At 34.8% G+C, this 14,493-nt stretch overlaps 3 protein-coding genes across 3 annotated transcripts; all 3 read right to left on the reverse strand.

Moving 5' to 3' along the window:
- Positions 1-724: 724 nt before the first annotated feature.
- Positions 725-2,254, reverse strand: PHYBLDRAFT_182531 (hypothetical protein). Its single transcript, XM_018438634.1, has 3 exons — positions 1,948-2,254; positions 1,649-1,742; positions 725-1,555 (listed from the first exon to the last, which is right to left on the reverse strand). The coding sequence occupies exons 1-3, from the start codon at positions 2,195-2,197 to the stop codon at positions 1,012-1,014; spliced, it is 888 nt and encodes a 295-aa protein (XP_018288266.1). The 5' UTR covers positions 2,198-2,254; the 3' UTR covers positions 725-1,011.
- Positions 2,255-4,468: 2,214 nt separating this feature from the next.
- PHYBLDRAFT_171609 (hypothetical protein) lies at positions 4,469-7,561 on the reverse strand (the record flags this gene model as incomplete). The annotated part of the gene is made up of 5 exons (XM_018436633.1): positions 4,469-4,656; positions 4,747-6,506; positions 6,790-6,824; positions 6,923-7,357; positions 7,463-7,561. 5 exons carry the CDS (start codon positions 7,559-7,561, stop codon positions 4,469-4,471), a joined length of 2,517 nt encoding a protein of 838 aa, XP_018288267.1.
- A 5,372-nt stretch (positions 7,562-12,933) lies between these two features.
- On the reverse strand, positions 12,934-14,272 carry PHYBLDRAFT_171611 (hypothetical protein; the record flags this gene model as incomplete). The annotated part of the gene is made up of 5 exons (XM_018436634.1): positions 12,934-13,031; positions 13,469-13,607; positions 13,772-13,819; positions 14,156-14,159; positions 14,208-14,272. The coding sequence occupies 5 exons, from the start codon at positions 14,270-14,272 to the stop codon at positions 12,934-12,936; spliced, it is 354 nt and encodes a 117-aa protein (XP_018288268.1).
- Between the last annotated feature and the right edge of the window lie 221 nt (positions 14,273-14,493).

Consider the following 14,493-nt stretch of genomic DNA (forward strand, 5'->3'; position numbering starts at 1 on the left):
TATACTGAGTGAATATTTTGTAAAGGAGGGCGAGGGATAGATAATAGATAGGGCAAATCACTATCATTATAAGAGGTGTATATATCAAAATCTCATTTAGTCTGATCTAGATAAAGATTACTATTAAAATAAAATAAAATAAAATAAAATAAAATAAAAAGTTGATCCATCTCAATTAATGTGTAATCATTTGGCATTTAATCGGATGATTGATTAAAGGCAATCTTTTTTTATTTTTTAATATTTCTTTCTCCATGTTCTCGTTCTTTCTTTCTCCCTCCACGTTCTCTTGCTCTCTCTTGCTCTTTTCTTTTACCGTCTTTGACTGCATATACAAATATATATATATATATATATTTTATCTTCTTATTTTAATTGGGTAAACTCATGGCCGCTGCAATGGCTAATCTCGGGAAAACTGAGATTTAAACATTATTTTATATATAAAACGTATATATTTTATATATATTTTATATATATATATATATCCGTTTTACATTTTGACATTAATATATATATATATATTATTTTTTGAAACAATAGCAAAACTAACGCTAAATTTCAAATTTCACATGCAATATAAAGCATTAAACACAATAATGATAACTGGTAATTTAAAAATCACGACCACCACCATATCTTGTCTTGAAGATTTTGATTTTTAATGGTGCATCTTTTTTCTATACAAATAAGAAAACTTATAATTGCTTTCCATAAGAATCCAAATAATAATAATAATAATAATAATAATAATGTTTAATTTGGTTGATATATTATAAATATATTGCCTTCATTTCAACAGGGACAAAAGAGAGAGAAAAAGAATATGTTTGAGTGTTTATGTGAATATATGAGTGGAGTGAGTGTGTAAATGTGTGTGTCTTTATGTATTTGTAATGGGCAATATATATATATATATATATATATATATATATAAAAGGGAATGAACTTCTCTATTCTATTCTCTTCTTCTTCTTTTTCTTTCTTTCTTTCTTATTTGATTTGATTTGTTTAAGCCTTGGTGATGGTAATGGTGGCAGGTCCATCTATACCTCTGACTACAATAATCTTGTCATCCTTGTTACCAGGAATGATTTCAGGAGTACCGGCACCAGAGATGGCAACCTTGACACCGTTGGGATACATCTTGTGGGAGGCCACAAAGCGGGCCTCACCCTGTCCCTCGACGTGGGCAACCAACGAGCGCTTGGCGTGGTCAAAGTGTTCGCCCTGGAAACCCGAGGTGCACTCGAGCACGATGGGAGGGAAGCCGTAGGACTTGATGTACTCGACAACCTTGCCGGCACACAGGGGGACCTGGATCTGGATAGTCTTGAGGAACGACGAGGGAATCGAGCCAGCAAGATCGACCTGGGTAATGTAGGTCAACGCAACACCGTCGGCGACCTTGTGGACCTTCCAGCCCGAAACAATCAGGTTGCCGCGAACACAGCCAGAGACCAGAGGAATAAGAGGGTCTTCAACAGAGGCAATGACCAGGTTGCACTCGTCATCGCTCATGTCGCGCAAACAACAGGCAGCAAAGTCACGGGGGCTGGATACATAGATACATACATACACATATAATAATTATTTAGTCGATTGATTGATTGATTAGTGTATATATATATATGTATGCTGGTTTTACCTGATGGGCCAGGGAGCCTTAAGCTTGACCCAGAAGAGGGACTCAAAGGGAGAGAACCATTCCTTTGTCTCGGAAACATCATAACGCTCATCCCCTAATAACAATATATATATATTTTTATAATAGATACAAATTGATATTCAATGTCAATAACATTGGCGTTTCAATGTACCCACACTATAGACACTAAATTTTTCCCTACTGTATAGTATAGTATAGTATATGGTATGATATGATATGATATGATGATACATATTGCATCATAAACACATATTGAAATCTAGGGAAATGGTACTTACAAATCTTTCTGCAGCCAGGTACCAAGGCAACAGCAGCAACATCTCTGACACTGTAGTCGGTTCCCTTGAGGACAATCTCACCACGAACCAAAGGCATGGGACTTCCTTCAACCTTCTTGCTGTAAAGCTTCACGCCGTCCTTCTCAGATGAGAGCTCCCAGCCCTCAAGGGTGGATGCCAAGGCCTTGAATTGTTCAACGGCAGCACGGTTCTTTTCAGCGTGGCGGTGGGAAGCTTCGGGAATAGTCATGGTGATTAAAAGTTGGTCTTCTTAACGATTATATAAACCAAAAAAAAAAAAAAGAGGAAAAGAGTCTTTAAAAAAAAAAGAGAAAGGTAATGCGCCTTGGTTTATATAGAATGCAAATCGAATGACCTGTGTAACCATGTACTACCTATTCACCCTCTCTGTTGTGACGGAAGGTGGGAAGGGAAAACCAAAAATAAAATAAAATATATATATATATATATAAAAATGAGGGGGGTCAGTGAGTGAATGAATGAGTGAGTGAGTGAGTGAGTGATTGGAGATGGAGGGGAAATAAAAATAAAATAGAATTCAAGGTAATATTAAGGTTTCTCACTTAAAGAGGAAGGGGGGGTTTGTTCTTTCTTTCTTTATATATATATATATATATTGCAAAGGGGGTCAATATGCTTTCTTTAGTTGCTTGGTTGCTTGGTTGCTTGGTTGCTTGGTTGACTGGCTGGCTCCTTAAAAAGAAGACAAAAACCAAGTACATACACACACATATGAATATGAAAATGAAAATGAATATGAATAGCTTGGCTGACACGAGGAGGAAGGATTTTTTTTTGTGTGTGTGGTATAGATGTGAAGATTTGAATGGCCGGGGTAAATGTATATACAAATATTTAAACTACTTTTTACATATAGACTATAGCCTATAATCCTTCTATTTATTTATTTATTTATTTCTTTTATGCATCTATATATGTATATATGTATATATGTATTTATTTGCTTGGTTGCTTGGTTACTCGCTTTTTTTGTAGCTCTAAATTGTAGGTCAAAGTTTTGAGTTCTGGTTCTGGTTCTGGTTCTAGTTCTAGTTCAGGTTCAGGTTCAGGTTCTAGTCCTGCTTTAATAAACCGCGTATTTCACGTGACAATATACAGCCTAACAACAGAGAATATAAGCTATAGTATATAAATAGATAAAATAAACATTGAGTATATTCCAAATCAAACAGCCAATATCAATAGTAACCATCGTATAGGTCGCAACTCTTTACAAGAATATATATATATATATACACTTGGTCCCAGTAGAATGTTGTATACATGTATAAGATGTCCATATATATCTATTAAATATTATTCTTCATATGATAGTCAATTCAAATTGTCCTACCATCTTGTACTCTTCCCCACACAAACTGCGTTCAAAACTGTCCAAATTCAATAGCAAAAATAAAATAAAAAAAATAAATAGGAACTAATTGGCATATTCAGGTAAAGCCAGATGACGCATCTTATTCTCTCTCTCCCACTCTTTCTCCCATTCTTTCTCCCAGTCCCAGTCCCCCCCCCCAGATTAACTTAATAGAGAAGGTTACGCTTGGTATTATTTTTTTCCGACACCGCAAATCTGTGTAAAGAATAAATATTTTTATATATTCTCTTTTTTCTTACAAGTGGTAAAGAAGGCTTCCTATACTTCTTCATTAGTTTAATGTGCAACTTTGAAAAATAACCCAGAGCTTGACATGTGAAAAAGAAAGAATAACAATAAGAATAATAAAAATAAAAAGCGCGTCTGTAATGTATGTTTTCTGGTTTATTATTGGTATTTTACATACAACAGCAACAATAAGTATCTTGTAGTTCCTGCATTCAATTCAATTCAATTTAATTCAATAATAATAGAGAGATTATTGTTTGAAAATATAATTATTATTATTAAAAATAAAGGTGTACATGAAAATTACAATACTAAAGACACACACACACACACACGTTGTTGATATAAAATAGTATATAAAGAAAACAATATATTATATTATAATATGACAATGTAATGTAATGTAATAATATAAGAATACAAAAAAAAATTAAAGGGGTGTGAGGAAAGAGAGAGAGAGAGAGAGAGAGGAAAGGGGAAATAGAAGGGGAGATTTGGGGGAGTAAAGGGGAAGGGGTATCTGAATATTTTTATATTTATATATGTGTGTGTATGTGTGCAATTAGAGTGTATGTATGCAAGAGGTTGTTTCTTTTCGTTTTTGGTGAACTGCTTTATCAAAAGTAAGGGGGAAATGAAAGCAAGACATCCTTTTTGTTGTTGTTGTTTTTCTGTTAAAATTATTCTTGCATAAGTAAGTTCTTGTGTAAGGAAAATATAAATAAATAAAAGAAAAACGCAAGGAAGTCTCCTGATAGATCATTATACACATACAAACACACAGAAAAGATAAGATAAAATATAGTATAAAAAAAAGGGATTGTTTGAACACAATACACACTATAAGGCACATACATAAGCAAAACACAAGGAAGATCAACGACCTTGATAGATATCATGACGCTCAAAGAAACAGGGATCCGACCTGTCTGCAGGGATAGCCTTGACTGCCGGAAGAGTAAAAGGTCTTGCAGGCTTTTTGTACTGAACTGACATTGGACGTGTGGGAAAAGTCAGACTCATGCGCTTGGATAGAAAAGAAAGTGACCCGGCACCACCAGTATCTAAAGAACAAGATCAGAACAATGGTTTGCAGCAAGGCTCAATTCTCATGCCAAGTCCTTTGATATCATTTCATTTGCCTTTATCCTTACTTTCTATCTCGGCCTCTATCTTTGGTTTGGAATGCAGGGTGTAGGTCTTTACTTCAGCCTCCTGGGCTGCTAGCTGAACTTTTGTTTCCGCAAGCATCTTCTCAAGTTCACGACACCTCAATTCACTCTGCACGTATCTTGCTTCTTCGTCAATCATCTGTCGGTTATTCGTATCAATTCTTGTGCTCATTTGAGAAAGTGTACAACGTCGAGCCTGTTTATGTTTATGACCATTTTCCTTCTGTTGCTGATTTTGCTTTAGCTGCTCCGTGTATGCTCCACTGGAAACAAAAGTCTGACTCGGCATCGTATCTGTAGCTGTAACTGTAGTTGTAGTTTGAGCTGGAGATTCAGTAATCGCGTTGGAAGTACCCTGACAAATACCCGTATCTCCCAATTGAGAACCTGTGCTGATAGCAGTAGTTGCAGTAGTTGCATTATCCGTGGTTGGTCTTATCATATCCAATCCCAATCCCAAGTTCAAGTTCAAGGGCACATAGTACCGGGCCTTTTCTGCCTCGAGTTTGGCGACCTGACAAGCCAATCTCTCAACTTTCCCTGCGATCGTGTCTCGCTCTAGACTGAGTTCGGTTACCATCGTTCGAGCAACCACGACTCCCTTTTCGAGATCCTTGCCTTGCCTGGCCAACGCGTCATTTTCCTCCAGAGTCTTGGCGTTTTGCTCCTTGATGAGTTTGATGGTCGATTCGAGGTCCTGGGTCTTTTGGACCAGCGAGCCGTCAACTTCATCCAGGAGCCCGAGTTGGTGCAGGACGTGTTGGTAGGCATGGCACATGGTTTCGTACTTTTGGCTCATCTCAAAGTTGCCGAGCTTGATATCGACTAGTTCAGAAGTAACACGTCCCAGCATGGCTGCATCCCAACCCGTCTCAAGGTAATCCTGATTGATTTCTTTTTGCTGTTTTTTGAACATGTCACTCTCATTGAGATTCTTGTTGTTGTTGGTGTTGGTGTTGGTGGTGTTGCTTGGTGACCAATCTACAAGAGTCTCGGCTGTTTGATGGGTTCCACAGCTCTTTTGACTCAGGGTGAGGAGAGAGGAGCGATTGGAAAGGGGTCCCGAAATTGGCGAATCGAGTGTGCCTACATGGCAATGTTTGGTCAACGGATCGACAATGACAGTGCTGGGAATCGAGGCATTAGATTGGTATATTGGGGTCATAATATTATCATTATCGATTGGCACGATTTGATTTAAAGTTTCTGTTGCTGTCGATACTTCCAATGGCAATGGTAATGGCTTCTGTCTTTGGTGTTGTGTTTGGTCAATTTCGTTAGAAACGCTTATCAATAATTGATCAATTGCGGCCGGAGTGAGTATGGCACTCAAGGCCATTGCATCTTTGAGCAAGGCACCAGGATTGCTATCGTTGTAGCCCGAGCAGACGACAAGCTGTTCAGAGGTCAAGAACCTGATGATATCAAGCTGGCTGTGAATGGCCAAGAGAAGGCATTGGTTGGCTTTTAGAAGCGCAATCGCTATCCGGGTGACACCACTGACCGATCCTTCGAGCAAGATCAGATCAAGCGTGCGCAAGACACAGTCCCGCGGCAGGACATTGCACATCAGTGTCTGATACCATGAAGCAGCGTACATCTCGGGCCGCACATCGTGGTGCGCAAAGTGCTGGTGAAGGATGGGGCATGTCTGGGCCAGTACGGAATCCAATAATCCTAGGCGTTCTTTGAGGGGTTTACTGTTCAGAGTGACCAAATGAAGGTTCTCGGTTTCCATCCATCTTTTTTTGGATTTGTTGTTAATCATCAATATTATTATTTTCATAAATAATGATAATTATAAAGGAGACAGGAGAGGTTAACAAAAAAAAAGGGGGGGGGGAATAAGATAAGGGAGCATATTGGGGGGGGGGGGGGGGATGAATATGATGAAAATGATGATGATGATGGTAATGACGGTGAAGAGAAAGAAAGGGATAAAGAGGGGTTGAATTAGAAATTAGCATGACTAGCATGAATTTTTTTATTTTATTTTTAGTTGAAAGGGTTCAATAATCGACTCACCTTACGAACACACAAAAGGCTTCTTTTTCTGACACCTGTCAAGTAAAAATAGATATGTTCACAGACAAATATATATATAAATATATATTTCAATCAATCAATCGATCTATAGCATAAAAATAAGGGTATTTACCACAGTCGACAGGAAATCAACCAGGACCTGGGTCTCGGTAGACAAGTGATCGAGTTGGTCAGTTAATGCATCCCTGAGTCTCTCTAGAGATGTCTGTGGCTGTAGCTGTGGCTGTGGCTGTGAATGTGAATGTGGCTGTGGCTGGAGAGGCTGGTTTAATATGATCCACTGGTCATATAGAGCTGGCAATGATGCAGGCATGCACAAGATGGCCTGCCAAACAAGTCCACGCCACAATTCAGGTATTCCTCCTTCTTTTTCTCTTGCGAGACAATCGATCCACAGATTATCATTCGGACAAAAGTCCTTGACCACATAGTCACGCCAGATACTGTTATTTTTCTTGTCAATAGGTAAGTCTGTAGGTATCCAACGCATCGCTTTTGCATTTTTGTGACATTTGTTCCTGTGTGCCCGAAAATACAAACTCATGCCCTGTATGCAATTAAATAAATAAATATAAGTAAATTAGTATTGATATTCTATGAAGGTATAAATGTACATATCTCTAGATATCTTTTTCTTTTGGTCTTATCATACCAAACATTGGCTAATGCAGTTTGATGAATCTTGATGGTTTGGATTTGGTTTGGTGACCAGATTAGGATCGTCGGAATGCTCATCTTGGATGATTAACATAATTTATATTGTATTTCTTTTGATTTGCTCCTTTTTTTTTGAATGATGAAATGTGCGTCTGATGGGTTAATTATAAGAATGCGCACTTTTTTTTTTGGTCGAGAAAATCAATATAAATAAATCAATTAATTAAATAAAGGTTTGACAAAATACTATTATATATGTACTAGTACAAGTACAGGTACAAATATATATATATATATATGGGATAAATGGACCTAGATAAAAAGAGAGAGGGAGAGAGAGGGAGAAAATAATAAATAAATAATAGAAAGACAGAAAGAGGCAGAAAGAGACAGAATCTGTAAGCTGGTGGTTTGGTGGTTTGGTGGTCGACTCGTACCTGTGTTACCCTGAAAGAAGTTGCTGTATACATGTATGTATTTATTGTGTACGTCTCTTTCTCTCTTTCTATGGCTTTTATTATTTACACATAGATAGATATATAGATATGAATTTTGTATGGGTTATTTGTTTGAAGAAATCCTGCAACTATATTTACAAATAATATATATATATAAAGAAAAGAAAACAAAAGAAAAGAGAGAGGGTTATTGCTATTATAATCACTGTAATTATTATTAGTATTTAATCATTTTGGTTATCTGAAGAGAGAACTGTGGAAATGGAAATGCGAGTGTAGGTTTGTGATTGCTGTTGAACGACTGGCTCTGTTGTTTTGCTTGAATTTGGATTCTCGGTTGAATTCTCATCGCAATTTTGACTTTGACTTTGACTTTGACTTTGATATGGATATGGATATGTATATGGATATGGATATGTATATGTATATGGATTGAGATTCAAATTCTTATTTCCCTTGTTATTTGACGTGCAGGTAGAGGCGGATGTTGATGTAGAGGTAATGGAAGTGGTAGCGGCAGCGGCAGCGGGAGCAATAGAGGTAGAGGTAGATGTAGAGGTGGCGACTGAGACAGATGTAGATGTGGAAGCAATTTTAGAGGCTGTTGTTGCTGTTGCTGTTGCTGTTTCTGTTGCCGTGGCCTCGGTTGTGGCCGTGGTAGATATTGCAGGTGTTGCAAGATTTGCGGATTTAGTGGTCGGTGGAGTGATATATGGTTTAATATTCTTATTGATTGCAGGGAGGAGTATATTACGCCTGGAGTTGTCTGGATTGAATGCTGGATTGGTGGGCTGCTTGATACGGGTACCCTTTCTAATGGCAATCTTGACACCCTGCAGTGCAAAACACCTTGATAAATGTGTAGATTCTACAAATAGATTTAGGTAGGTAGAAAAATATTAGTCTTGACGCCAGTATAAATGACACACACACACAGATATATGTATGTACACACATATATATATATATTTGCTTGAATTGTGTACCTGTCATGCCGGGAAAATTCTTGGCTGTATAGACTGTGAATGGTTCAGTGAAAGTCTGGTTTTGTATCTGGGTACTCATTGTCATAGGTTCTCTGTAGATGTGTGTACATTTTTGTTTTTGGTTTGGTTTGGTTTGGTTTGGTTTGGTTTAAATATACAGTAATAGCTTTAGTACATATATATATATATATTCTTCTATGGGCTTCTTTTGTCTTCTTCTTCTTCTTCTGTTAGTATAAAAGTAATATTTACCCTACTGAGAGATCGATAAACATAAAACGGAGACAGAATCTTCCCTCTGTACGCACCGACAAATCTGGAAAAACAAAGAAAATGCCGCTTTCGTTGTTTGTGTCCAAGAGTTGGTAGGCGTTGGCTGATATGGCGCCCATTAGATTACGGGCTGAGGTTGGTTCATGAAAGGACATTACGGTCGAAAGAGTCGAATCACCAGTAGGATTAGAATTGGAATTAGAGTTGGAGGTAGCATTAGGATTGGAAGCACTAAAGGCTCCAGAACCAGTTCCAGTTCCAGTTCCAGAACCAGAATTAGGATTAGGATTAGTAGTAGAACCACTATTACCACCACCACCAGAAGAAGAAGAATAATTGGGTACAATCGTGGTGTGTGTGTGAGACAGAGAAGACGGGTGATAGACTATGTTGCGACAATCGAGTTGATCTTCAGAGTACAGATCGCAATGAACGACCAAATGTGAGATATTATCGGCATCACTATGACAGATGTGTTAGAAAAATTTCTGCGTTTTGTGTATAACATATACAAATTACAAATATAGATATAATAAATAGATAGGTGTATTAGTGTGCGTATATCTATATATAAAATGACAAAAACTATCTTGCTTTTTTTTTTGTAGTATTTTTCTTAAAAAAAAAAAAAGGTACGTAAACTGATGCATTTTTGTATGCTGTTTAAAGAATCAAAAGCGCAAGAATCATAATAGTTGCTTAATTCTAATGCTAATGCTAATTATAATCATTTGCCTTTATGGCGGTGACTTTCGACAGTGATTCTGTACTTACTTTACTTTCTGTAATGTGCCGTCCTGCCTTTCAACATAGAGCTGGACAATAGGCGGGGGATCAATGGGTCGTCTGTCTTTTTCACCAAAACCACAGCATCGTGCTCTCAGTGGATGTTGTGCGACAACTAAAGGAAACAGTTTTTTGTTTTGTTTTGTTTTGTTTGTTATTTACTATTATGCTTTGTCTTTCTTTTTTATATTATATTATATTATATTATATTATTACTTAGACGGTAACGAATACTTCTTCGACTTGGGCGTCCTAGTCCTAAAGGTGGTGGGACAACATAAGATGTCATTAGAGTGCTCGATTCCAAACGGAATGGCGATTTCAAACAGTTTGAATGTCAAGCACCAAACAAACAAAACAAAACGGAGAGAAAGAGAGAGCGCGCGCAAAAAAAAACAGAGAGAGAGATAGAGTGTGAAAAGGACGAATGATTCGAATACCAATAGGAAGGAATAAGAAGGAAGAAGAAGAAGAAGAAGAAACAAGAAAAAGGAAGGGGGGAAAAGAACAGAGAATGAAATAGAATGAAATAGAAGATAAAGAAAAATATTTAGCATTAGTACAATATAAGTATTGGGTATTTAGTGTTAAAATATTTATATATAATTTATATTTATATAATATATATATAAATATAACACTAAAAAAAAAAAGAAAAAAAAAAAAAGACTGCGATACTTGAAAGCAAGTCCATCATCCGATAAACAACAAGTACAAGTTTGAATAATATTTTTAGATATTTTGAATATTTTGAATATTTTGAATATTTTGAATATTTTTGAATCTACTCGATTCAGACTGACACACAAACTCACACAGACTAATACAGTCTGGCATACAGACCAACTCTGCCATAAAAGTAAGACAATAGACTCAGTATGTATCTAAAGTATTTTAATGGAAGACTACAGGTGTATAGAAGTTTAATGAAGGGAAGGAAAAGGAGGAGAAAGAGAAGAGGGGGTGGGTACCAGTTATTCGGAAATATCAATTTCTTATTTCTTATTTCTTATTTGTTTCTTATTTATTTTTAAATAAGAAATATATAATATATATTTGAGTCTCAATTTTCTATTGTTCTATTTTATATACATATATATACATATTTTAATAATATAGATAATTAGTTTTTTTGTTTCAATTTCACAATTGAGAAAAATCCGATATTCATAAAGATTCAAAAACAAAATCGTACCAAAAAAATTAAACCTTTTTACATTTATATATATATATATATATATTGTGTACACAAAGTACTACACAAATCCAACTAGCCGCTTCTTTTTTTTTTTTTTTTTTTTTTTTTTTTTTACAAACAAATATCCTTTTTCATTTTTAATACCGAACTCTGGACGCAAATAAATAGATAATTAATCAAGGAGCTGAATTGACAAGTTCGATATTTCCCCTCTTTAACTTCATCCCTATCTCTTTTCCTACCCTTTAACTATCTACATATATTTATGCGCATATATTTTTCAATATAATATTCTTCTGTTTAATCAACATGTCTAGCAAGAGAATGTTAAAGTACAAATTGAATAATACAATATGTACAATCAAGTATTTAGAATGTTCAAATAAGTAAATAAGCAAAACAAATCTTATTGACAAAGTCTCTGTCCCCCCCCTTGTTTTGATATCATTTCCTTTAACCCGACTAAACATAACCCAGCATACATACTTACATAGATATCCATATACATGTAGGGTGCATAGCTGGGAAAAACAAAAGAAAATCACTAGATTAAACTTTCGCGAATGATAATTCAATATAGTCAACCAATAATGCCAGCAAAAGTAATAGGCAAAAAAAAGAAAAGTTTAACTGAACTATCCTGTCTTCCTTCTTTTTTTTTGTTTTTATTATTATTTTGCCCTATACCTTTTTAGGTTCCCAAAATTATTGAAACCATTACTCCTTGCTGTAAACCAAGTAACCAAGTAACCAAGCCAACAAACAAATAAACAAAAAATAAAAGAGAAAATGATCTCTAAAATGATCTTGAATATTTGCAGCAAACAACAACAACGCTGATTGATAATGATCAGAATTCAATTTCAACATGGCGTGGTGCGAAAAATTAGGTATTGCCAAGCTAATCGTTTTTGTGAGTTTTGTGATATTTGATATGTTTTTTTTTTGGAGGGTAGCAATATTCAACTGGAAGTTTATTAAAGAAAATAGTCTACAATACAATAGATTGTACCAGGATCTTACTAGATAGATGCATATACACGTATTTAATAGATAACATGATGTATATCTGATTTTCTTCTTGGACAAAGCGATATTTAGTTCAATACATTTTTACAAGACTTGTTACGGAATATAAAGTACCTAGCCTTTTTATTTACCTACTTCTTTTATTGCTATTCTACTATTTTTTTTAGCAGTAAACAAAGCGTGTAAAAATTTAAGAATTAAGAAAAAAAAAAGAATTCGCTATATAAAACACCATGTATTTATTTATTTTGGATCAATATAAAGGTTTTGCTAGAGGTACTTAAAGAGGGCATAGACTAATTATTTTCAAGAGAGTTAATTGGCTTAGATGTAAGATGCTCTAAAATTATACAGCTTCTATTGGCCACTAAAGCAAAAGTAATAAGCTAACATCTGCTATCATATTGGCTAAATAAAGTATACACGTGCGTAATTATAAATCCTATTATTTTTCCCACAGTTTCTGTTGCCTTGACAGCCATTATATATTTTTTTAGAAAGAAAAATTATCTGAAAACCCTCTTGTTTTCTTTACCTTAATAGAAAAAATAATACCAAAAAAAATATCTTCCCTTTGCTCTTTATCATTTTATAAAGAATAAATGAAAGAAGCTAATCAGAAATGTCCTGAAAACACGACCTTTTAACCATATTTAATCAAGAGATGCACACAAAAATATCCCAAAATAAATAAATCCAAAGATAAAATAAGAAAGAAATAGACATATCACCCAATTTATAGGATGGTTGAAACCTCAATATCACTATAGAGAAACAGTGAAGATTCCGATTGTGATTCTGAAAAATGCCAATGGTACTTTTCAAAATCATCACCTTTTCTTTCCATAATTTATATATTTATATAGATATAAAAGAAGAATAAGAAACTTTTGATACGCCATTTGATGCTTGATGATCAACTTATTCTTATTAGTATTCTCTTGGAACAAGATCGACGCATAGCCCACAAGTTTCACATTACTACTTCTGTTACTACTATTGTCATCAATATCAATTACCCGCGTGTAAAGAAATATATTCGAATAATGTAACAAGTCAGGTCAGAATACAACGCGACCAGATATGTTCTTTTTCTGCTTATTTTTTTTTTATTATTTTTTTATTTGAAAAGGAAGAATGGCTTTATAATTTTTATTGGTACTTTTACTACTGCTATTATTCGAAAACTTGCTCATCTTTATTAGCATATATCTGTTGTTGTTTTTCTTCTTAATTCTATGTGTGTTTTCCAAGCAATATTACTCACTCACTCACCCACATTTTGAAATCAAATTTAAACACTTGTCTCATTAACTCATCTTTCAATTCATGTGTCAGATCAAGTCCGGGCTTGAATCTAATAGACTGAGAATCGCGTAAGAGATAAAAACTAAATATCAAACTTATGAACTATCATTTTATTTTATTGGGTAGAAATCAGATTAAAATATCTTTTAAAGATAATAATGACGCTAATAAAAAGAAGTGTTTCATGCTTAAAAGATAAAGAAGAAGAAAAAAAAAGAATAAAACTTAAAATGAAGTTTCACGCCAGTACACACATACACACATACGCTAGTCATATTTCTAAATTTCCAAAATTTCGTTTCAGGTACACAACCCTTTTAGTTTAATTTAATTTAATTTTTAAATTTATTTATATATATATATATATATATATATATATATAATATTTGATCCATTTGATCTTCAATGCCTTTGTCATTGTTCTGTATGGTGTACACCTCACAAGACTTTATCCCATCAAATAACGTTTATTCACTTGTAATTTGCCCAATATGACGTGAACTGATGCGAAATGATTCGGAATAATGTGATATTTCTAGCAAAAACAAAAGTGGTATCCAAAGTAAACTCACAGTGTGGATCGACCCTAAAATAATAATTATAATAATAGCATAATGATAGTGATAGGGATCAATATCCAAGGCACTTACTTTACTACATACAAGCCCTAATATTCATAAGTCTAAAATGAAAATCCTTGACCGTTCCAAAAGACTGACCAACTCCTTTTTAATGTAATAGCTGCAAACAAGTCCTTTCTCTCTCATTCTTTTTATCATATATTTTTTGTCGGTGCTACAATACAAACTCTATTCTAAGCCTGTAGAACGAGTGATTAATATATATATATACACACACACTCGGGCTGCTTATTCATATGTGGTGTAAATAGCGATCTTGGTTCTGCAAATTTTTTATTTATCGTTCAATATCCGCTCCTGTCTCTTTTTCTTTTTTCTTTTTATTAAAAAAAAAAACCTCTTTTTTC

This window comes from Phycomyces blakesleeanus (assembly GCF_001638985.1).
Source record: "Phycomyces blakesleeanus NRRL 1555(-) unplaced genomic scaffold PHYBLscaffold_19, whole genome shotgun sequence".
Lineage (NCBI taxonomy): Eukaryota > Fungi > Mucoromycota > Mucoromycetes > Mucorales > Phycomycetaceae > Phycomyces > Phycomyces blakesleeanus.